Source organism: Sebastes fasciatus, chromosome 9 (assembly GCF_043250625.1).
Source record: "Sebastes fasciatus isolate fSebFas1 chromosome 9, fSebFas1.pri, whole genome shotgun sequence".
Classification (NCBI taxonomy): domain Eukaryota; kingdom Metazoa; phylum Chordata; class Actinopteri; order Perciformes; family Sebastidae; genus Sebastes; species Sebastes fasciatus.
In genome coordinates, this window is record NC_133803.1 from 20,507,196 (window position 1) to 20,531,998 (window position 24,803).

Sequence of the window (24,803 nt, forward strand, 5' to 3'; positions counted from 1 at the left end):
GTGAGAAGCATTCAGACCGGGGTCAAAGGTAACCCCCCATGGAACAGACTTCATTAACTTCAGTTATATCCTGAGGAGATCATTAAAACAGCCATAGAAAACATAGCCTTCTTCTTCTCGCCATCCGCATTCCTGGCGGCCCATACTGTTGTGACTCCTGCAGGAATCCATAAGGATTTCTGCTCTGATATAGGGGATTTTCTGGAGTTCCTAGCAGGTCCTGGCCCTGCAGGAGCCTGACCATAGTATGGTCCAGGGCCTTTAAAGGCCCTGACACACCAAGCTGACGTTCGGCCATCAGCCAATTTGTGGCCATCGGTTAGCGTCTGTCGGCCTAGTTGTTGCGGTGTGTCCCGCACCGTCGGCTCTAGTCTGTCCATGTCGGAGATTTTTTGGCCGAAAAAGCATGTTGAATCAACATTGAGAGAAATCACTGATTGGCGGTTCAGCTTAAACGAATCAGTGCATGAGAAGAGAAATGGGAGTGAGGAAAGCAAGCCAACGAGTAAAGTCAAAAGACTTGACTCGAGATCTAAAGATCTCGTCTGGTCATTCCAATACACGGATATTTTCACAAAGATATGGCCATCTAGAATGAACCTAAGTTGTGCGTGAGAGTGGTGTGAAAATGGTCGGCAAACGCCGCTTTATTTCATGTACGTATCATAATAACGGCTAGTATAGCTGCTGTCCTAGATCTTCCGGTTTCCCTTTTTTGAATGACGAATACAGACGACCGCCACCTGCTGGTATGTTATGAGTTATTTCCTCTAAGGCAGGCGCAGAATGTACATGTTAGTTGGTCATCGGCTGTAGTCTTTGCGGTGTGTTCAAGTGCAACTTTTTGGCCAAGACAAAGGCAACTTGAGGCGGCGCAACAGTCAGCCTTTTATTATCGACTCCGACCCAAGCCGTTCTGTGCTACTGTTGAAACATTGCGGTGTAACATGGCGGACTCTGTGGAGAGGGGACCCGCTCCCTATGTAAGTATGAAGGGCTCATTCTAAGCTTACGAAAACACAACAGTTCTTATTTTCAGGGGATTATACATTAATGAAAACATAGTTATGAATATTATATTCCATTTATGCCAATAGATCCCCCTAAATGTTACACACTGGTCCTTTAAATCAAAGCCTTATTAAAATCAAAACTTAAATAAATAAGTCTAAATAAGATGGTTCCCACAGATGGAAGATTATTTTAGGGAAAAAATGACTCTCTGTCAGTTAGTCCAAATGTTTCCACCAAAAATGGAAAAAAGAAACCTCTTCAGGCTGCAGTATTATATATCATTAATGCGCTTAAATTATGCCAGCACCGCTTCAAAAACATGGCACTGAGAGGGAGAGAAATCTGATTACCCACCAGCTGCACGTAAACGCAGCTTTTACAGTAACCTGGTTATTGCAGTGCATGTAAAGGCATTCTCCGATTTCCGGCGGTAACCTGATTTCTCCCATTAACCATGTTTCTAGTGTGCGTGTAAATGCAGTGACTGTGTGTCAGGAGGATTGCTATTCCCACGCAACCCCTTTATGAACAGGAGTTGAATCAGCAGGACAGTCAGACATCAGTGCCTGAGAATCCTGCTCTTTTGACATCTCTGCTTTGATGTGGACCCCCTCCCTCCGTCCTCAAGTGTGGGTGGAGAGTTGGGGCTTAGAGCGAGAGAGAGGGGTGGAGTGGTGAAGGATGAGAGAGCTTGAGGAAGTTACCCATATGTAAGTGGGGGCTTTCCTGGAAGGACATCACTCTCTGTGTGTAACTGTAACTACGGCCGTAGCAGAGCACTGTGCCTTATCATCCTGCACAACGTCCACCTGAAACAATATTTGCACATGAGTGTTCAATTTAACATTTGGGTGACCCCTTCATCGCAGTTACAAAATACGCCGCAGCATGGTAGCTCAGGCCAACCCATAATGCAGCATGTGACTAAAGTGGTGGGGAGCATTTTGGAGCACAGAGCAATTATCGTGGGGAAAAAAATCTATTTCTCAGAAACATAATCTGATGAGAGAAATGCAGTCACAATACAAAATGTCACATTTAATCATCATTACATCTTAATTAGCCCAAGAAGCCACAAATCTCTTAAAGTGCTGCCTCTGTTTATATTAAAGAGCATTCAGGATGAGGAGGATGCAAACTGCTTATTCTGCATTAAGCTCCTTTGGATTAATGTTGTGCAGAGCAGTTTGTGGACTTGAGTTATGTACTGTGCTGGCCTTTTAAATCTCAGATCAGGATCTCATTGGAAGCAGGCTGTCTCTGCCTGCTGGGCCCTCTGCAAATCTGCTAGTCTGTGTTTATAAATCCAAATAGGTGAACCATGGCACACATGGCAATTCTATCTAGGTTTTGCTACCAGTGCCTAATGATAACAGGCTGGTTCAAGTTCTCAATTTGATCTTATTTTATGTAATTGATGTACATCTCTGACCTTATGCAAAAAAAAGGGCCTGGAAAGCATTAGAGCTCTTATTGATAACTAGGGATGCACCGATACCGGATCGGATATCGGGCCGATACTGACTCAAATAGCTGGATTGGATATTGGTGACAATGGGGCGGATTTATTCAATTCAATTTTATGTTTATGTTCCATATACATTATATACTGGAATTTGAATTCCTGTTTAAGTTTTAACCAATTAGTTGCTGCATTAAAAAGATTTACACCTGAATTGTAATTCCTGATTTTGAAGATTTTTTTACCAAGTTGCTGGTGTACGATTTATTATTTTAATAAATAACAATTCAGTAAATGTATATCTATGTATTTATTTGTTACATTTTATTTTACAAAGTTAGGAAAGCAATATTTAAGTCAAGCCTGATGTTGCTTTTTACATCAAATAATGATCCCAGTCACTTCCACACAGTGAGGAATACAGCTTATAAATTAAACACTGGTAGCGGATTGGTACGCGGTATCAGCCGACACCCAAAGCCCAGGTATCGCTATCGGGACTGAAAAAGTTGGATCGGTGCATCCCTATTGATAACATTTTTATGTAGACGAATTTATAAAAAATAAAAATCTTTGGAGCCTTTAGAAAGGTGCCAAATAAAAGTATGGCTTTCCCTAAAAAAAATGATGATTGTGAATTAATCATTTAAAAAATGTTGGCGAGTCCAAAATTAGCATTTTGTTTATCTCTGGAAGATATCTGATGTTTGGTTCCCACTTCTAAAAAGGCTTGTGAGCCAATAGTAAAAGGACGTTGGTATCGCATGTTATCTCTGCGTCATCAGTTAATGTGGAAAAAACTGATAATTAGCTGAGATTGATGGTAAGTGCCTGGCAACTACTTGTTATGAAGTAAATGCAATGAAACGGGGGAGGGAGGATGTGACATCTAGTGGCTGAATGTTATCAGTAGCACCTTTAAAGTCTGTGTTGCTTTCGTTAAGGCCATCCTAGGCTGGCCTTTCCTGACCACACAAGGCACATTTGGCACACAGCACTACAATGACATCTGTTCACAGGAAAAACCACAGAGCTCACAAAGAGCACAAGACCGAGGCCTGTTTCTCAAAGTGAAGCAAAGAGCAGAGGGAAACAACGACATCCTCTGAAACTTTTCAGAATTTCCTAAAACAAGGCATTCTGGACATGCTGAACACTTAGCATGAGTCCTAGAGAGTGTGTTTGCCATCTCCCAGACCAGATTGTGGTGAATGGGAACAGTCACATGAATGTGATCCGTGCTCAGGCTCAGGCTCAGGCCCTAATTATATGGGAAAAGAGTGTGGTGTGACAGCTATGGCGGGGATTGCGGTTGTGTCCTAAGAGACTGCAGCTGACCCTGCGGAGAAGGAGAGAAGGAGAGAAAGTGAGAAGACATAGAGACGACATGAGGAGAGCAGAGAAGAGCAGACACGGAGGGCACAGGAGAGGAGATAGTGGATAAATGTGTAAAAAGAGGAAGAAAAAGAACAAAAGTGTGTGTGTACTGTGCAGTAATAGGAAGGAGAGAGGGTTAACATTGGAGTCAGACTGTCCTCTGTGTTGCTGCTGAGTAAGGCCGGGGGCTTACAGAAAGGATTTAAAGAGCCACAGCAACACCACAAAGCACCAGGGGAAAGGGGGTTGCCCAGCAGGGGCCAGGGGAGGGAGGGCGAGCGGGGAGAGGGGTGGGCAGGACTGGCTGGAGTGGCTACTCTGATCAGGATCCATTTCCAGCCTGGGCCTTGGAATTCCTTTGTTCCTGTCACAGGTCTCCGTTTCCCCCTCGCCTTAATCCCAGCCTGCCTCACGCCCAGTAACACAGAGCAGGGCAGGTAACTCTGCCACATGCATGCCTCTCTATTTACAGACCAGTCCCTGCATAACAGACACTCACATAAATAGTAATAGCTGTGGTAGCACTGGGAAGAAACAAGGTGGGTTCATGCAGGTTGTCACTTCAAAAGTACTTCTGTGGGTTCAGAAAAGTGTCGGACGCTGAAAGGTTGGCATGTACCAATTCTGCCTAAAATGGACATCCAACACACATGGAACGGTTTTGATGTTTTTTGCATTTTGTATACAGAAAGTCTTAGTCACATTTCGACTGAATAGCTTTTCCGAATTTGTTTCGGCCTGGGGCTTCAAAGAGCCAGAGAAGCCAAACAAAGCTAAATGTATGACAGGGCAGTGCAAAAATTAACCATCTCCCTTTTAGTCTCTACACATCCTCCACATTCTTCACTGGGAGGGAGATGGTCATTCGTAAACACATTCTCCAACAGTAAAGCTATCCAGCAACACTTGTGCTTTTCCCGCAATGGCCGTGGCCAGGCTGCCTTAAGCCCCCTTCATGGGGCTGCCAAGAGGAGTCAGTGGTACACTGTGCAGCACTCGCAAAGCCCTCTCCCACGGCTATTAGTGACCATTCATCTGGGGAGCCTGGGAAAATGCCTCTCCAGCCTGCCGTGGCCATGGGGAAACAGGCTGGCAGGTGTTCCCTCCCCCTAAGCCCTGGCACCTGTGCAGGGAGAGGAAGAAGGAACCAGCTTTGCCATGGGCTAAAATGGACCCTAGGTACCACTTTGCCAGGGCTCCTCTAACTCCTCTCGCTGGTCGGAAGTTAGCCTCTCAAACACCAGGCAAAACTACACCCGAGCTCTGCCTCACATGGAGAGATCAATGAGGCTGTATCGATACGAGTAGTCGACGTAAGACATCTGGTAATGTGCTTTGGCAGTTTGAAATGGCATGTTAACTAAATCCGTGTAAAATGGGCCTTCTCAGTTTACACTCTACACATACACACAAATATATACACCATTATGGACTACAAAATCAATATCCCCTTGAGGTAAAACAATACTTGACCAAATGAAAAAACAAGATGGGACACAATCAGCAGTTTAGTTAAACAAAATCTAATCTAATACAAAAAGTAGTGAAGTACATCGGTGAGACAATCGCTTGGGGACGGCCATGTCTGAAGTGAAAAGCTTTGCTTTCTCGGATTGTTTCCTGCAGAGCAGCGGCATCTTCGTGAGGACAACTGTGACACTCTTTCTGTCTTAACCGCCAGCTTCATTAAGGCCGGCCCACACTAAAGGATTTTTCAAAACTGATACGATTTTGAAAAAAGTGAGAGACCCAACACATAATGACATGTTATGTTAAATTTGACAGTTCCTGTAGTGTGTGGTGAGCAACAATTTGGCTAAAACAGCACACCACACACAGTTTCCATTCATGAACGACAAAAGTCCTGACTAAAAAAAAAACACTCCTAACATACATCACACCACAGGCAGATCTGGAAAGATAATCTTTAGAACAAAAAATCAGTGCTTTGCTGACCATTGTCGGGAGGAGGGAATCAGGCCCAAAATTGGCTTAATTCCCGTGTAGTGTGTGCCCAGCATTACTCAGAATATCATATCAAATGACAAAAATGTATTCCTCAAAGCACAGAGAACCTATTATCTCCTCATTTCCAATCTGTAATTATTACTCTGAGAAATATGGGTGTGTTCAACTACACGGTCTACCAGGGAGAATGCAACAAGCCTCTCCCAAGCTCCCCTTCCTTTCCTGGGCTTCTAAAGTCCAGCATGTCCATCCTGCTTGTCCAGAGCCAAGATGTTTGGTGGGAAAAGTTCCCTCTGTTCATCTCTCTAAAAACATAAATAAATCACATCACTATGAGCTAATCATGAAGTCTCAAGTAGCCTGGGTAAAAAAAATAAGATAAGAGGGGGGCTGGGGGATGACAGTTGGAAATTAGCCTCTGCAGCTGAGATACAAAGAAAAGGATTTATGTTGGCAGAAGACATGGGATAAACTCCTCTCTGACCTGTTCACTGATGGGTGCTGTACACACACATATGCACCCAACACAGCATACATACATAAATAAATACAATAACCCATAGAGATAACTCCGATACAAACACTTGCACTGAAGGGCCTTGGAATGCTAAAAGCTGTTGATGGCTCATTTGAAGTGCCAACAGCTGAGGCTCTTACGCTGTTCTTACTGCTGTCTGTTGGCGGAAGCCCCTGTGATTTCACACTGGCACCAGCTCAAACACCGCCTCATACAAGACCCACAATCCTCCCACCCATACCATCCCACACATAGCACCACACTCCATCCGCCTATTCTTGGCCCAGACATCAGTGCCACCCCGCCTGACACCTTTCTCTATGTGCAGCAACAACATGCATGAGCACGTGTTCCTGCACATACACAAGCCTCACACTCCAGGAGCTCAATTCTGCTCTCGTATAACATAATGCTGCACAGACACACACACACAGCAAATAGGTCTTCTGCTGAAACAGATACACGCGGAAAACCAGCTTCCACTCCCTGCTATGGACAGTCCTGTGAGGATTAGCATGTTAGCGTTTGACCTGCTTGCAGAATAGACGACCCCAATACTTAATACCCGCCCTGAGGTTTGCTGGGCTTCCCTCCCTAAGCCTATAGTCTGTCCTTCCCTTTTTATGGCTCCTGCCTGCCTGCTTACTTCTCACAGTCACAGTCTCCACCTTTACTGCTACGCCGCCTCCCTCTCATGGGACAATGAAAAGACCAAGAATGTGATTACACTCACTTAAGACCTTTAATAGGACTAGAGCACATGAACTGTGTGGGCCTGTTTGAGGCGCGATACCTTTTCATGTTGGGAGAGGGGAAAATTCTCCAGTATGGTGTGGAGTCATGTTCCACTGGTTACATTCTTTTTGGCAAAGCTGCGAGGAGCTTAATCATTTTTACATGCATATTTCACTGCTGGAATACTGATAGTCCCCTTGTTCACACAGCGGAGTGAATGTGTGCGCGTAAGTGTGTGTGTGTGTGTGTGTGTGTGTGGAGTCTGTGATCTCCATCATTAGAGATGTCTGTCTCTCCTCAGTCTGTCATGGGGAATATGAGACAGGCTTTTCAGTAACCATACACTGTCAGCCTGTTCACACCTAGCCCAGGGGGAGGATATATAGTATCTCTCCAACACACTGTCGCTGCTTTTGATTCGCTCTGTTTCGGACGTGTATCAGCATCTACTGTATGTGCATGCGCACACACATGCATGCAACCAGTATGCCTGCTTATGATGACTATAGAGCCGTGTTTCCACTGCATGGTACAGCTCTGCTCGACTCGACTCACTTTTGGTCCTTTTCTCTAACCGTGTTTCCACTGCGGATACGACCCCCTCAGTGTAGGCGGGATTCTCAGCTGATCGCTGTAGTGGCCGGAGCAGGAAACTGCCGTGACATCATCTTCAATGAGACACTCGCTGAATCCTTTCAACAGCAACCAAACAGAGAAATGTCTGCACTTCGTCAGTTGTACAGCGCAGTGTACTTTGTAGTTTTGCAAGCTGCCATTTTTTTAAAATCTGGGTGGAGTGAATTAAAAATTGTGGTCGCTCTTGACGGCAGCTTGTTTATAGAGTGCTGCAGGGATGACGTATTTTTGTAGGCCAACCAGGAAGTTAGAATCACCCTGGGTTCCCTCGACAAAAAGCCAATTGGATTTTTCCATTGGATTTTGGATTATTGCAGAAAATACGCTCTGTGGCAAACACACATTTATGATGCTTATAATTTTTGTTTAGCAAAATAATCTCCACAAATGAACACCACTTTTATGATTTTTGGAGCATAAATGCAATCATCAGACGAAAAAGCTAACATTAGGCTATAAACGAACTACACCATGGTCGCATGAGGGCGAGTATACACAACGAGACTGTAAAGGCGGATGAGTCGGCGTGATGACATTTAGTCATTTAGCCACTTGTTAGCAACCGCCTTTTTTATGACCCGTAAAAATTCACGTACATATTTTATATTGTAGAATAAAACGTTAAAATCTCTTAAGCTTGTGTTCACCACAGACCTTATTTCAGGCATCTAACTAAAAACCCATTAAAAAAAGCCAAATGCCAACTCATTTCCGGGGTTTTGGACTCATATTCCTGCAGCCCTCTATTTATAAATCGCAGGTTTGTACAGGATGTCCCGTGTCGCCGTACCAAAAATTGAGGAGTTGTATTGGTACCATCCACAACATTTGCTAATGGTAATGCAAAATAACCGTACTAATGTGTAACAAACTGATCTGAACTGGACTGCTTGGTGGAAACGTGCCATATGTTTATCAAGAATATAACAAAGGTTGAATAACATGTACATCTGTGTATGACAACAAATGCACATGTGATTGCACAGTATAAAAGTGGATGAGAGGACTAAAGTAGCGTGAGAGGCAGAGCTGCAGCCACAGGAGAAACTTTATGGAGCCAACTGCCCTGTAATCCCACTCTCAGTCAGGCCTGCCCTGCTGAGTGAGCCCAGTTTAACTGCCCTTAACTGCTACCTGTGACAAACCTGTCTGCCTTACAACACGCAGCTGGGGGTTCCTCTGAAGCTAGCCTTACACTGCTTCAAAGGCATGTGTGTGGGTGGCTGGGGGAATGTACTTGCATTGGATAAATAGGGATGAACCGAATTGGCCCACTCACATTGGAGCATGATTAATTGATTTTTCTCTCCGTGTATATGGTTGTATATCTGTCAGGGCAACTGTTTCGGGTGTCATCCAGTTAACTACAAGTACAGATAAACACAGGTGTGTCATTAAGGGTAACAAACATTAGCCATTTTGAATGGACTTAAATTCTGTGCCAAGTTAAACAGTTCAACACAATATAAAAACTCCTATCAGCTCTTGCCTCCAGGTCACACCCTGGGCGTAGAGCGCCACCGTGTCCCAACTGGTTCTGTTGTATTTCCTCCCACACTCCAAAAGGTAGCCATGAACTACTTTTCAGACTGTTGTTGTAACTCCATTCCCATCCTCTTCCTCAGAGCTCCGTGGCCCACCTCCATGCACACAGCCATGCCTCTGCACTGAGTTCCAAGTAAATGAATTATGTTTTGAGCTCACAGCCAAAGTAAACCATTTTACTTATTCAAGAGTTGATGACAGACACACCTAAGACATGGAAAGGGAAGACAAAGATGACTACATTCCAGAGGAATGAGCAACAGGGAAATCAAAACAGAATAAACAGAACTCCTACTCATTACCGAATAACCATTTCAACTAATGCTCCACGTAAACATGTGAAGAAGCAATGGTAAACACATTAATGGACCATAAAGCAATAAATTATAGCATAATAAATACCATTAAAGACTATTTGGCTCTAGGGCAGTGTAATGAGGGTCACAAAATGTTACCTTTCACAAAAAAGGCTGAAGCAGGTGCCAGCTCCTTTTTCTGTTTGGGCTGTCTTCTGTTGTGGAGGGACTCGGTGTACTGCTTAACCCTCTGGTCCACAGCATCTCGAACCAGGGCTGTAACCTCCTACAAACAGTGTGCAGATATTTCAGTACAGCAACATGTTGTTGGACTGTTGAGACAACACAAGTTGTGATTTGACTTTACAAGTAAAGGCTCAGACACACCAACCCAACATCAAAGAACTAGCGGCGACGAAGGCCACCAGTTGTGTCGCCTCATGTCGCCTTTGTCTTGGCCAAAAATTTTACTACAAGACTGCAGCCGACAACTAACTGTGTAACTATGTTCTGCGCCTGCGTGAGATAAAATAACTCTCCACACCAGCAGGTCACGGTAGTCTGTATTTGTCATTCAAAAAGGGAAGTCGGTGTGTTCAAGTGCAACTTTTTGGCCAAGACACAGGCGATGTGAGGTGATGCAATCACTGTCCTTCGTCGCTGCTGGTTCTTTAGTGTCGGTTTGGTGTGTCTGGGCCTTAAAGATGAATGACGAGCACAGGCAGACAATTGGACAGTAGAAGTCTCAAGTGAAAGGTCAGTAAGGCAACTCCACAAGTGGCTAGGTGGAGACATGAGAACAGTTTTGCAACAATGAAAACCCCCTAGAAGAAAGGACAGAAGGCTCAAAGTCATTTTAGATTCCACGCTGCTGCTGACTTTTGAAAAGGCCCCCAGCAGAACAGAAGCCATATATTCACTTGCACGCTTAATCACGCGCACGCCCTTCTTCCTGCGTCTGTACCTCGATGTGGTCAGTAGTAAACCAGCTGGCGTCCCCTTGGCCGCCCAGGGGCAGAACGTGGAGATCCACCAGCACGGCAAAGTTCCCACACTGTAACACAAAGAGGAAGGACAGCCACAGGTTGCTGAGGGGCATTGAGCTCAGAGACAACAAAGGAAATCAGAGTGTGGGTGATTGACAGCGAGACAAACCACAACGACCCCCTGTGTCCTCAAACATCACCCCAGGCCTCTCACAGCAGTCTAGCCATCTCTTTACCAATCTCTTTACAAAAAAGTATGGCCCCGTCTGTCTCCTCATATTTCCCCTCTCTCAGCGTAAAAACTATCTTCTTGTTCTATAAGCTTCAGCAATACAGTCATTGCCTCAGGTCAGAACAGGCTGTGAAAAGAGTGTAAAGATGTAGCACATAAATTGGGATTATCCTACTTTGTATCAGAGTGGTGGTAAAACTCCTCAGATCTACCCTAAAGCACTCTGCAATGTTTCTGCACTTCTGCACTACAACTTTTTGAGTGCTGTAGAAAGCTGAGTAGAGGGCTGCAGAGTGGATTCCTGGAGCGCTACGTCATCGTGTCAATGACAATAAGCTACAAGGGACAGGGAGGCCAGAAATGCCGCGGCTGGTTAAGTTGCCGTTACATCTTTCTCAGGCTGGCCTGATTATGGTTTACACATGAGTGCAAAAGCTGCCCGCTGCAGAGAGCAAATGGATGTGGGTCTCGTGTGAACTTCGCCTCTCCCTGGACAAGGAAGTAATGGATGGACTGAGACCACCCACGACATGACACAGAGGAGCAACAAGAACTGCCCTAAAACCCACAGTGATAATGCTGCAGTGCAGAAAGCATTGAACTGAATGGGGTAGCAAAAACAAAGTCGTATAAAGACAAAACCAGACAGGCTCGCAGAGTAGTACTGGAAAGGAGTGTGTACAAATAGAAGAGGTTATTCATTTAATAACAGGGAATATAATGCACACTAAAAGCTTTGTTCTGGGCCAGGCTCATCCCCTGGGCCGAAGCATTGCAGACAGAGTGACTAAACTCTACAACCCAGACTTGAGGGATGTTCCTACGGCCTCGCTCTCAGGATGACGCGAGACAAAGAAATTGACAGGGTGTGTAGGGGAAGGCCCCCTCTACTTACGGCCTAATTCTAGACACAAGCCTCCCAACTCTCCAGTTGTCACCTCCTCTTGTTTAAAAGGAGTTTAATTCATTGTTATAAAACTGAAGTTGGGAGCAGATCAACCTGACATATTTTTCTTTTTTTCCATGAGAGCATTTTCCTTTCTCATTGTCTTTCTGCAATAATAATCGAAGTAAAGCTGCTTCCTTACTTCTACTTGTAGGTCAACTAGAGGAGAGGGCGCCCCCATATGACTGATCAGTGAATGTTTCGGTCAATTTCAGTCATAGCTGGCACTGTTCTTCTGCAGGATGCGTCAAGTCCTATAGCACTAATGTGTGCCAGCTTGTACTTAACTATGTCTCTGCATCAGTGAAATTGTCCTAAGCCTCTAATAAAGGTAATGCATTAATCTGTGATCCTCTGACTCATCACAACATATCTTGAAATGTGTGAGAACAAAACAGGCCAAACATGAAAATGTGATAACCATAAAATAGAAAACTGTGAAATAGTCTGTACAAACTTTGCAAAAATAATAAACAAAAGCTGTTATACAAAAGACACAAAGACAGGAATGCCATGGAGCAGAACAGAGCCCCCCTTATGTGCAAGCTCCTCATGTATAAAATGTATGCATGTTGCCTGTCAGAATCAGCTCGTCCCTACAGATCAGTATTCTCTCCATCCTCTGCCCTTTGTCTCACAGCGGTCCACGGATGACTGGTGGCCTCAGCTGACTGCCTCCAACAATTACCAGTGTGTGGGAAAGCCTAGCAACAGAGGGTCAGACCTTGTCAATCAAAACACAAGGACCGACTAATGGATGAGCCCCACTGTGGATTCTTGGGGTTGGAGTTGACACACGCTGGATGGATTTTGACTTCTTGACACCTCAGAATGGCTTTAGGGGTGAGTATAGCAACTCCGCCACTATGCATGAGTTACCAGTTTAAGAAATATAATGGCCCTGCAATAAATCTTGTGAAACATATAATGCTGACAATGTGTCAGAGAAATGTTAATTGATCTCCATGGGAATTTTGTGGTCATAGTTAAACCTGCAGTAGGCAGAATGTTTTTGACATCATTGGGCAAAAAACCCTGATAACCTTTCAGCATATTTTAATTCAAGTGATCTGAGAGAAAACTAGACCTCTGCACCTCCTCATGGCTCTGTTTCCAGGCTTTAAAAAAATCTTTGGCCAATCACAGGTCCTTTCAGAGAGAGAGCGTTTCTATTGGCTGTTCATTCAACAGCGACAGCTGTCAATCAATCTCGAACTCCGATCAAATGGTCAAACTAGGCAACGCTGATCAAATATGAATCAATATTCTGTTACTATTTCTTTCCTCAATATTTTCAGAAAACATCTCGTAGTGAACTGTTTAGCTGTAAAATGACAAAGTTTGCTTCGGCCGGTGGGCGGTGCTTCGTATTTCTTCAACTGATCTCAACATGCCTAACAGGTCACAAACTTTCTCATTTTACAGTTAAACACTACACTACAAGATGTTTCTGAAAACATTTGAGGTGAGAAATAGGCATTACAGTAACAGAATATTGATTCATATTTGATCAGCGCTGCCTAGTTTGACCGTTTGATCGGAGTTTGCGAGTGATTGACAGTTGCTCAGAGACGGCAGATTCCAGCTCGGCTCTGATTGGTTGTTTTCCTCCGGTCTGTGAAATCTTGCAGATGCCATTAGGAGCACATGATTTTGTTCAGATTACCTGTCTCATGCACTACTATCAGGATATAGTGACCGTTTTATAATAATAACTTTTTTTAATCATATTTGCTCCAATCTTGCCTACTGCTGCTTTAATTCACCTCCATGGACATTTTTAGGTCACAGTTCATTTATAATGAGAGGTGTTTCTGATATTTTGTCCCCTGCATGTGTGCACATCCTGATAGGGACCACAAGATCAATCTTCTAGGGTACATGGCTCAAAATTCCACGAGCTAATGCGAGCTCAAAAGAGCGACACACAAGGTTAATTTGATCAATATCCTGGAATGAAGGGAGCAGTGTAGGGATTGCAGACCAGCTGGGTGAATCCCCTAAAGTGGTCTCTGAGCTTCTGATTGAGTCTGTGTTTTAGGCCGAAAGCCAGACATCTAGCAAGCCTTAGACTAACTTCCTTTTATCACATTAGAGCAGCAGACAAGGCTCAACTAGGAACTGGACATTAATGATAAACATTGGTCTGCCCCTCACACAAAAACAGCATGTGATTCCCTGAGCTTCTAAGAAAAAGGGGATTTTGTCAGGGAAGCTAATGCAATAACACTAATAAGAAAAAAATTCATTTGCTCAGCAAAACTGGGGATTACGTGGAGGGCCAGATTTCCCGTTGGAGTATCAATCTTTGAGTCTAGGCTGGATGTTTAGGTGCAGCTATCAGAGCTTTCGTAAAGGAAGTTTGTGTTGAGTGTGGCAGATAAGACACAAAAAAGCAGCAGAATCTAATTTTACACAAAGGCTGTGACTACAATCACATCATGTGGTCTAAATTTGTCAACTCACAGCACAAAGAGTGACCAGTGGATCTCTAAGCTGAACTCTGCCATGAACTATGACCCCAGCTAAGGCCCCTCTTTAGTGAGATCTCTGCAAGCAGCCTAATACTTTGTTGATGCAGTAATACAGACCACAAGAACCTTTTCTTCCATGAGCAAAACAAAAACACAGCAAGATTAACAACTTCAAAACTCAGCAAATACTACCACATATGCTTTACTCTATAAAACCATCTCTAGAGTACCATCAGCAGGACCCTGAAGGATTTAATTTACCCCACACATTCATTTATCAAATTCATGAGCTCTCTTATTTTGTGTTCTTTGCTTTGACGCATTTAAGGCAATACTAATGTTGAAAAGAGAGGTTTGATAAGGGGCCAAACTCTAGAGGAAGTTACTCCTTTCATACATACTAAAGTGGGCCAGCACCGCTTTGTTCTCCGCCTTGCAAAGGCTTTTTAGAGTTATGAACAGAGGCTGAGGGCTGAATGAGAGGCAGCAAGGAGCGCTACTTAATACCAAATCCTTTATTGTGCCATCTTTTGTGTGCTGTCACACAGTGAATGAATAGGACCGAGTCTTCCTGCAGGCTAAGCTCAACTTCTCTATCCTAATTCTCCCCACTGCCAATCTGATAACCGTGACCTGCAGGAAAAAAGGGTTAACAAAGACAAAAGAAACATTTGAGACCGACGCTGCCCACGGTCCACAGCACGACATGAGAAAATTCCTTCATATTTTCAGTCAGTAAATAAATAAATCCTGACGCAAACCCACCGGCGGCTCCTTTCCCTTTCTGGTCTTCGGGGCTCTGGTCTATATCACTCTCAGTTCCCAAAACACTCTCTACCTTCCCTTATCTCTCTCCCAGACCCGGCTCTCCATCCTCCCGCCTGACTGTGCTGCTCCAAATTGGGCACGGGGCCCAAACTCTGCGAGCAGCTTCACCCGCCTCCCCACCTCGCTGCCCTTTGCCATTGCTATCGCGCCGTATAAGAACCAGACCTTCTCGGACTGCACTTAGCTCAGAGGCTAACACTAACCAGCCACAGATGTTTACATTGGGAGAGAAGGGGCAGCAGATGCGGTCTCACTCAATAAAACTTGCATATCTCCCTTTGTCTCTCTCTTTTTCTGACTCTCTCTCTCTCTCTTTTTCTGCAAGTCTGCAAAGAACCCAGGGGAGCTCTTTAGATCTGTGGGTGTGACAATCTTGCTCTCAGGCTTTATTTCCCTCATTCCCCAGCTCTCTCTCTGTGCTGTGAGTCACCTGGGTTTCCCCTTTTCTCTTAAAAAAAACAAAACAATTCTCTTTTCCAATTTTTCAAACTGCCAGATACTGAGAGAGCGGCGGGGCTCGAGACTTGATTATTATTGAAGCGAATGTTATTTACAGACAGTTCGTGGAAGTGTTTTGTGTGCAAAGCTCCCTTCATTCAGGTGAATGTTAGCACACCTGAGTCCTCTTTATTTGATGATAAAAAGAGACACAACCCAGCAGTGGAATTCCAGTAGCAAGAACAGACAGGAATATCTCCAGGTAACACTCGGCAAACAAAACGCAGGCAGACATCCTTGAGAAATTGGTAGATAGAGAGAAATAGCAGGCTGAGAAGTGTTTGGCCTCATTAGGAAATGTGAGCGCTGTGCGGCAATGTAGGGCAGTGCTGAGATGAAAGGTGGCTTTTTTTTTTATACTTGTCACTTTCTCTTGTGAAATTCCCAAAGTTAGAAAATGTCAAAATGTTTCTAATCAGTATGCGATGATTTTGTACAAAGGCGTGATGTGTGGTCCGATATGAGCTCATCTACAGAGTGACAACAACACTAAACAGCACATAAACCTCTGACATTAAACTGCTCTGTGATACCTCAATCTTTTTATTCTTAAAACACTTTGTCTCAACCTACTACATTAGACGGTTAGAAAGTCAGCAGTGCATATTGCTAATAGAAGGCAGATTGCGGGGCTCTGCAGCGGTAATGTCCTGGCAGACAGCGAGCGCTTCAGTGGATCAGTGTTTTAGCCTGCAGGCCCTTTTCGGGAGGTCTGAGAAGTGGCAGGTCACTATATAGTCTAAGCCTCTTTAAGAAGGAGCATACCAGCACCTCCTGCAGTTTCACAGACCAGGGAGGGAGCTGCTTTGAAAACATTTTAGGAGAAAGAATCATAAAACACACTGCTGAACAGCCTACTAAACATGGCATGGTGAATCCAAGAACATAACTCATAATTGCTCCAGTGATCTTTGCTCTCTGTGCAAGCTGAGTTTGTGAAAACAATGTCTCTGTGCAGATGTTTAATATTCTTAGAAGATAAGTCATTTATTAAAAAAGGTAGTGGTGTTTGTTTCGCGAAAGAGGAGCCCAGGGTAGTGCCTTGAACGCTATTGTGTAGACTGATCCCTTCTAACATACTTGTTTGTGGTTAGTTGGTTAAGCATGGTAGAGGCTGTGTGCGTTTTCTCAGGCAGAGTAACACAACAGTATCATTATGTGCCCAGTGGGAAGGAACCCTCCGTGAACCTCCAGGGTTTTACTCTCCCACAACCAGCTGAGGGGGGTGGTGGTGGTGGTGGGGTAGCCTGTATGCAGGCATGCATATGAAACAAATAAAGGGAGTGAATGCAATATCTGGTCAACTAGGCACACATGGCATTATGGAGGATGTGAGAGATCAGTGCAAATGTCTGCAGCCCTCATCCAAAACTCTCAATAAATGAAACATCAACAAAAGGGAGACCGGCGGCTTTTCCTGCACTTAACAAAAACATCTGATGTGCATTATTCCTGACAGAGCATCAGACTGAGGATGAACAGCCTGGATTTTTAATAGAATGCGTTTCCTCTGTTCTGTATGGCTGTGTCCATTAACAACTCTCAGGGAGGCAGTCAGGAGAGATTTGCAAAAATGTGAGCAGAAACTCTGAATAAGGTGTTCTAAAAAGGATGAATAACATCAGAATGTGGAGGCAAGACAGTTGAAACATGTATCTGTACTTCCCTCTAGTGGCCAAAGAATTTGCTACTTAGAAGGACAAAACAATGAATCAAACCAACATGGAGGGTTTTGCAACAGAATATTAATACTGTAAATGTTAGAGAAGCAAGCATATATTCCTGTGTTGCATATTTTTCCCTACTGCATAACAGCTGGTTTAACATAGACCAAAATTCCTTACGCCACTTGCTGGAACTAGTCATGTCTGTAGCGTTTTTTTGAGGGTAATACAAAAATGTTGTTTATTACGTTTTATTACGCTTTAATGAAATGCAGATTAATTTTAGTCTTTAGTGTCTTGTGTGCTTTTTATGTGGGGAAACATTTAGTTTTAAGTAATTATGAGGCTTTGTGATCAGTTAAAAGCACCCAAATGCGTCTTTGCTCAGAAACAATAGATTAATTTCACACATATGACATACAGTATGGTCACAAGATACTAAAGAATATGATTAACATGTTTATATGATAACCGTTTACTTTTGGTCACCTTTTTTTGTGATTCGACCATCTTCCTTTGTTAAATGTGTTCATGCCAAACTGGACACACAAAATTGCAATAAATATGTTATAAACTCTAACTTAGTACCAGATTTATAATGTACCATGGCTACAACATTGAATAAAGTTTGCAGAGGAAGCGAAAATCTAAAATTGAAAGTCATAGAGAACTAGTCCAAAACACAAACAGACAACAGCTCTTTTGCTAGAAAATATGTTTGAGCCTTAATATGCAATTTCCTCTGTGTATAATCACTCTCAGCTTTATTCAAATGGTAGGATCACAAAACTAATGTAAAGCCTAAAGTTTTAAAAGCTGTTGCACACAAAGAGTAAACATTCTAATATATAACACAATACTATTTAATATAACACTATAATATACAGTATATTACTTTAATATAAAACTGCATTACATGGGTCTGTATGCTGTATATTTAATTTTCACTCACCTTAATGACAAATTTGCGAGGAGCCATTGCAGTGAACACAGCAGCAGTCAGCTAGTTTCACCTGAAACAAGTGTATTGTCATGGATTACACACACATATTACACATAGTAGCATAAAAACAACACAGTATATAACACTGGCAGACAGAGTTAATCACCTTCTTAAATAATAACACTAGCTGTCTTATTTTAGACACGTATGGTGTGTCTAGCGACCTTACCGTGCTATTCATATCTTGCAGAGATAACTTGGTAGGTTTGTTATCAGTTAGTTACACAGCATTCAATTTCTTACAGACATTTATCAGGGTTGTCTTAAACACAAGACACTGTAATGTTGGTCCTAACGCTAAACTACACGAGTCTTGATGGTGAAACAGTTATTAGTTAACACTGGTTAGATAACGTTAAGCTTTGAACTTCGTTCACTCTAATGTGGTCAGGTAGTGCAGACTATGGTGCAGACCCAGCTAGACTACATTAACGTTTCCTCTTCAAATGTAACGTTTGCTCGATTAAAGCTTAAAGGTCCCATATTGTAAAAAGTGAGATTTTCATGTCTTTTATATTATAAAGCAGGTTTAAGTGCTTTATATAAATACTGTTAAACTATCAAAACGTTCATTATACGGAGAAATACACACAGCCCGTATTCAGAAATTGTGCGTTTAAAACAAGCCGTTAAGATTTAAGATAAGATTAAATATATTCCTTTATTAGTCCTGCAGTGGGGAAATCTGCAGTGTACAGCAGCAAAGGGGATAGTGCAAAAAACAAGATGCATCAACTAACACAGTAAAAAAAGAGCTAAACAAAGTGTAACAAAATATGAACCATTTAAATAGAAGGAAGTATAAAAATAGGAGCAGTATATACAGTATTGATGATAAACAGACTATTAACAAAATTGCACAAGTGGAAAATGATATTGCACAGTGAGAATGAATGAATGAATGAATGAAATTCCACCTGAAAATATCAGGTTATTGTACATTTGTGATGTCACAAATATACAATATTTAGACCATTACACGGTTTTAAACATAAGCAATCTAAATGTGTATTCCTGTTGCAGTGTGTGTGAATGACATCAGCTGACAGGAAGTAAACATGGACCCAAGCTGTTGCCTGGCGACGCAATTCTGTTGCAGTTCCGTTGAAATGCACTAAAACGGAGCGTTTCAGACAGAGAGGGTAAATACAGGCATATTCAGACAGACTATGAGGAACATAAAGTTGTTTTTTTAACATTACAGCATGTAAACATGTTCTAGTAGAAACACAAAACACAAGTATGAACCTGAAAATGAGCACAATATGGGACCTTTAAGCATTTTAGAGGTAAAATAACGAGTAACGTTTATGGAATAAACACGTTTGGTGGATATAAACGTGTTCGTAAGTAGCTATATATGAAAGTTAACAACAGATTTCATACCGCCAAATGTTTTGAATGAAGAGAAGATGACGTCACGTTTAGCGAATGCGACCGTTTATCGAATAGGACCCCAATGCTGTGCGGCGCTACTATGGAAACGAGTTGCGCATTTAAAAAGAGCCTGTATTAAACCTCGTCATTAAATGTTGTCGAATTGTACCTAAATATAATTTTTTTATGTAATACAATAATGTATATGAACTCAACATTGTTTGATTTGTTTTTAGTGTACTATACAAAAGGAATGTATCTCAAGATTTGTTTAATTTTAGTCAGGCAATGTAATAAGCTTCACTATCCGAGTCGATGCCAAGCAAAGGTGATTAGCTAGCTAGCAAGCATGGAAGCAGCAAAGCGGCGTTGTATATCAGATCTCCTTAAACAGACAGTCTAAAAGGACACAATAGTGGTTCATAAACTCACTAACGTTATGCCGAGCGAGGTCTGTAACGTTACTTCGTCGATAATGGTCTTAAAGTGAGACATTAAAGCTTCATCAATGCCTCGACTCGTCCAGAAGTCTCCCTCTCTCTGTGTAGATCTACCTCTGGACAACTCTGACACCTCTAACAAGCTTCATCTGCTGAGGCAGCTTCTGAGATCTTGTTTTGGCCCGACAGGCAGACTAAAACAAGTCCATAACAACATTGGAGGGCATGTTGTAACCACTTCAACCTCCTCAGTGCTGCTTCCAGCCATTTCCTCCTCACAGCCTTTCATCAATCTGATAAAAACCTCCATCCTCAACCACGTCTCTCGTTTCAGTGACTGTGGTTTGTTTGCTGCAACTCTCTGCTTGTCTCTTATTGAGCAAGCAAAGCAGTCTGGTCTCAGAGGAGCTGTGGCTATCAGGGTGAACAAGCACTTGCTGGGTCTGTGCATTAGTTACCTACAAGGAGAAGACTGTGGCTGTAAAGTGAAGCTTGACTTCTGCAGCAGCCACAACTTGATCACATTAGCTCGCAGTGTTATCTCCAGCAAACCAGCATGTGTGCTCACAGAGCCAGAGGAACTTCACATCAGCAAGTTGGCCGTGCAAGCTTTTTTGCTGACTGTTCCCTGTAACAGCCCAGGTGTAGTCAGTCTTGGCAAAATAGTGACCGTGTCTGTTGAAGGCCACGCTGTGCTGAACTCTGCAGTGTTTCCGGGTCTACTGGTGGACATGCCTGATGTCTTTTGCCTTGACAAGTCAGAGAATGTGCATTCAAATCCATTGCTGCGCATGGTGTTGTTCAGTGCATCTCTTGCCGGAGACCTTTCTGAACTGGGAGATGGGATTATTGAGGTGCACCCAGGTGTAGACACAGACATGCAGATACTGGATCAGCTCCTGGAGCTCGGCAAACAGGTGGTTAAAGATGAGGTGAAGCTCTTTGTGTGTCAGAAGGTCATCCACCCAGTCCTGCAGCAATACCTGAGGAGTCATGGTGTCGTAGTGATAGAGAGACTGGGAATCACTGTCATGGAGCCACTCACTCAGCTGACAGGTAAATCCTGGGTGGATCCATTATTTCAAATTAATATTATATAGACAAGCTCTTAGAAACCACAGGACTTTTAAATTTGTTTCGACATCCCAAAGATGCCAAATGGTTTGAATATTTCACTCAATATGTATGATACTCAGTAGAATGCAGAATTTATATGAAGATATTTTTTATCTAACTTTGAAGCAACTTGAATGCTACTAATCGTTTACAATGTTGGCATTCTTTCAGGTACGAAATTGTCAATATGCATATGTTTAATGTACCGCCCAGGCAGGTATATCTTGTACTGTTACTGTGTGTGAGGTCCTCTTTAATTCTTTAATTTCTGTCTGCTTTAAACAATAGGTGCTCAACCTGTGGCCACATTACACACCACAATCCCAGCCAAGGCCTACGGGACAGTGAGAGATCTCAGTATAAGGCAGTTTGGATCCAAGACAATGCTGCATTTACACCCTCCTGGGGAGTCGGCGATCTGCACGATGATCCTCTGCCACAGGAACGAGACAATGTTAAGCGAGCTGAAGGTAAGATAAGCGTTGGGAATGTATTGTTGGTTTCTTGAGAGAGAGAGAGAGAGAGAGAGAGACGTATGGATGGATGGCAAACCATTTGCCTGTTACATAATAGATTCACTCCTAACATCAGATGGATCTCACTCCCACTAAGATATGCAATCTCCACTAGATATTATTCCGTAAAGCACAAATATGATTAATAATATACGGCTCCATAAATATGATTGGTGTGAAGTTAATTTTTCATTAAAGGAGCCAGGGGGAGAGATTAAATACTTCTGCAGCACTTTTGTTAAAAGCATCTATCAACTGGCATCTCAGATTTGTATTTAAAAACAACATAATAATTGCTTTGACACACAGACATCAGCTTTGAATGTCCAATTAGTGTTGCAGGCAAATGGGACAGCTGACCTGATGTGTTAATTTCTGTCTATGTGTCTGTTAAAGGTGGTGTGCCAGAAGACTGAACATGTGTTGAGGCTCACCCTGAGGGACCCAGCTGCCTTACTTGGAGGAGGATGTACAGAGACCCACTTAGCTGCTTACATCAGACACAAGGTGAGATCCAATGTTTAGTCTTAAACCAGCCCAATTTGATTGATTTCATATATCTTCACAACAGTCTCATTACAACCAGGGCTGTAGCCAGGGTTTAGAAATTTTGAGTGTCAAACACTTAATTTCTTGCATTCTGTTGAATAATAATGGACCAATTTATGGTTTAAATGTCTTTTATTTATTTAATGGAAAACACAAAATTCAGGCAGCAGGTGACAATTCAAAATCTAATGGAATATAATGCAGAAAGGCTCACAGGCATTCTGTATTGCTTTCAAATATTTATTCTCCTTTAGATTAACTGTTCTCATCTAACGTTGTCTCTGCTGAATCAACACACATGTTGTCATGATTTACTCTTCCCTCCTCTCTTTTGTGTCTTTTGTTTGGGGAAGTTACATCTTTAAATGTGCATGTGGCACCGATTCATGTCAATGATACATCAATTCATTTTAATTAATTTATAAACCCCTGGATTTTAATAGCTCATATGTGTTTCAGCAAGATTTCAAAACTTTCTGCACAACCAAAACATGTCCCACAGATCTGTGTTATCTGAGAAGTGGAGAATAAAGTTGTAATATTTTGAGGAAAAAAAGTTTATATTATTAATATTAATCAGACCGACACACAGCCCCGTGTGGGAAGGGAAGTGGCTGTGCGTTGCTCAGAGTGCTCCGCAACTGATGAAATTATCCCCGTTGGTTGTAGAAGTCAAAGATAACACCAAATAGTATTAAAGAATTGCAAAACAGAGTATCAATAGTTTTCAATAATATCTTCTAACCCTGTGCATATATCACCAAGTATAATTTCAGTTTTCATATAGTTTTTTGGTGTGAAATCGATGCAGTGAACTCCACTGTGCTTTTAGATGTGCAGAGTGCACTGGAGACACCGCAGTGACTGCCACACCGGCTCTTCTCCAGTCACCTCACCCAGCACATCTTCACCCCCACAGATAGCTGTCAGTTTCAAGCGGTTTCACGTCATTCTGATGCAAAGAAACAGTGGGCTTTGACCTCATAGCTGCTACGGCCATGATTACAACATGTCTTCATTATGCTATATTTTCATTTTAGAGCATGAATGAAGTCACAGAGACCGTATCGGCGCTAGGGTGCTCACAGACAGAGCACCTTCGTGGCGTGGAGGGATTCTGTCACTCTCTGGAGTCGGTGGCTGCAGCGCTGCAGCACGATGGTGGGAACTCTTTAATGGATCTGACTCATGCTCACCACTGGACTCAACCTGCAGATGTCATGAAAGAAGAACACATGGAGGATAACTTGGGCTTCTGTGGCTGTGGACTGGTGGAAAGTAGCCCAAATCAGAAGTGGACTTATCTAAACACTAAACACCCAAAGTTCTCACCTGCACCTCTGTCTGGAGTCACTCCTGTGCAGCCACGTGTGCTCGACTCCTTCACGGCTAAACTCAATGCCTTGCAAGTTGCTGTGGAAACTGCTAATCTTGCACTGGATGTGCGATATCTAATTCAAGATATGAACTAGCAGAACTCTCGGAACTCTGGTTTGTGATGATCGAAATGAGGAATGAATACTGTTTTTATTTTTCAAAAGTAATATTCTTTTTAAACACTAGATGTCAGCATTGCCTTGAGTGAAAATCTGATTGAATCCTGCTGTCAGTCAGTGGGGATGTCTTGCCTCTGTCTTGTTGTTGTCTGGTGATCTGTTACCCTTTTGTGAACTTGTAGGCTACTAACTGTAATTTACCAGCCTTGCTCTCGGCACACATAGATGTGTGATGATAGATGTTTTGTCCGAAAACTATTTTTTCTCCATGCAGTCCAACATTTTGTATTCACCAGCCATCTCACCACCACTTCCAGCCAATAACACTTAAACCTTGAAACTGACATTTAAATTATGTTTGAGAGAGTATACAAATTTAGTAAATGAAAAGGATTAAGCTCTTGGGAACAATAGAGTGCTGCAGGGATGACGTATTTTTGTAGGCCAACGCGGAAGTTACCATCGCCCTGGGTTCCCTCAACAAATAGCCAATTGGATTTTTCCATTGGGTTTTGGATTATTGCAGAAAATAAGCTCTGTGGCAAACAAACATTTATGATAATTACAAGTTTTGTTCAGCAAGATAATCTTTACGAATGAACGCCACTTTTATGATTTTTTTAAGCTTAAATTCAATCGCCAGGAGTAAAAACCTAAAGCTAGTCTATAATCTAACTACACCACGGTCGCATGACTTCACGTCACCACCTCTAGGCAAAGGCTAGTGTTCGGCGTGATGACGTTTACTAGTCTCATTTAGCCACTTGTTAGCAACCGCCTTTTTTGAGACATGTAAAAGCTTCAAAATTCACAAGTGGGGTATTTATTTACTGACGTATTTTATGTCGTAGAACAAACCGTTAACATCTCTTAATCTTGTGTTAACCACAGACCTTATTTCAGGCATCTAACCAAAAACCCATTGACTTCCAGACGAGGGAACCAAGCCTTCTCAGTTGCAGGCCCCAGTCTGTGGAACAAACTGCCACACCACATCAGATCTGCTCCCTCTAAGGAGTCTTTCAAAGCACAGCTCAAGGCCCACCTCTTTTCTTTGGCTTTTGAATGCACTTAAATTGTGATAACTAATTGGCCTTTTATAATGCTCATAACAAGTGTTTTACTCATG

General features: G+C 42.7%; 2 protein-coding genes and 1 long non-coding RNA gene across 5 annotated transcripts in view; 2 read left to right on the forward strand and 1 right to left on the reverse strand.

The window, feature by feature from the left end:
- LOC141774166 (uncharacterized) overlaps positions 1–15,292 on the forward strand; it is a 29,101-nt gene extending 13,809 nt beyond the window's left edge. The window contains exons 2-4 of the long non-coding RNA XR_012595252.1: positions 11,869–12,045; positions 12,355–12,557; positions 15,048–15,292. This is a non-coding gene — a long non-coding RNA (uncharacterized LOC141774166). The remainder of the gene's footprint in view (positions 1–11,868; positions 12,046–12,354; positions 12,558–15,047) is intronic.
- slx4ip (SLX4 interacting protein) overlaps positions 1–19,664 on the reverse strand; it is a 40,743-nt gene extending 21,079 nt beyond the window's left edge. Inside the window, exons 1-4 of one of the 2 annotated variants that reach the window (XM_074646552.1) lie at positions 19,568–19,664; positions 18,131–18,191; positions 10,515–10,604; positions 9,710–9,836 (exon numbers count right to left, since the gene is read on the reverse strand). In XM_074646552.1, coding sequence (XP_074502653.1) covers positions 9,710–9,836; positions 10,515–10,604; positions 18,131–18,157 — 244 coding nt within the window. In that variant the 5' untranslated portion in view covers positions 18,158–18,191; positions 19,568–19,664. Of the gene's footprint in view, positions 1–9,709; positions 9,837–10,514; positions 10,605–18,130; positions 18,192–18,350; positions 18,498–19,567 lie in introns of those variants that run through there. The other variant, XM_074646553.1, reaches the window with a different exon arrangement.
- Positions 19,665–19,860: 196 nt separating this feature from the next.
- Positions 19,861–24,112, forward strand: mkks (MKKS centrosomal shuttling protein). Of its 2 annotated transcripts, none has more exons than XM_074646550.1 (4): positions 19,861–21,054; positions 21,403–21,584; positions 22,026–22,136; positions 23,011–23,181. In XM_074646550.1, the coding sequence occupies exons 1-4, from the start codon at positions 20,067–20,069 to the stop codon at positions 23,155–23,157; spliced, it is 1,428 nt and encodes a 475-aa protein (XP_074502651.1). In that variant the 5' UTR covers positions 19,861–20,066; the 3' UTR covers positions 23,158–23,181. The 2 variants fall into 2 exon arrangements, with proteins under 2 accessions (XP_074502651.1, XP_074502650.1); XM_074646549.1 differs by lacking the exon at positions 23,011–23,181 and adding an exon at positions 23,219–24,112 and having other exon boundaries at positions 19,862–21,054.
- Positions 24,113–24,803: the final 691 nt, after the last annotated feature.

Bases quoted from the DNA above. Each gene is read 5' to 3' on its own strand.
- mkks (XM_074646549.1), top strand. From the start codon at position 20,067: ATGCCTCGACTCGTCCAGAAGTCTCCCTCTCTCTGTGTAGATCTACCT. The intron at 21,585-22,025 runs GTAAGATAAGCG...TGTCTGTTAAAG, and splicing joins CAATGTTAAGCGAGCTGAAG to GTGGTGTGCCAGAAGACTGA. The intron at 22,137-23,218 runs GTGAGATCCAAT...TTTTCATTTTAG, and splicing joins CTGCTTACATCAGACACAAG to AGCATGAATGAAGTCACAGA.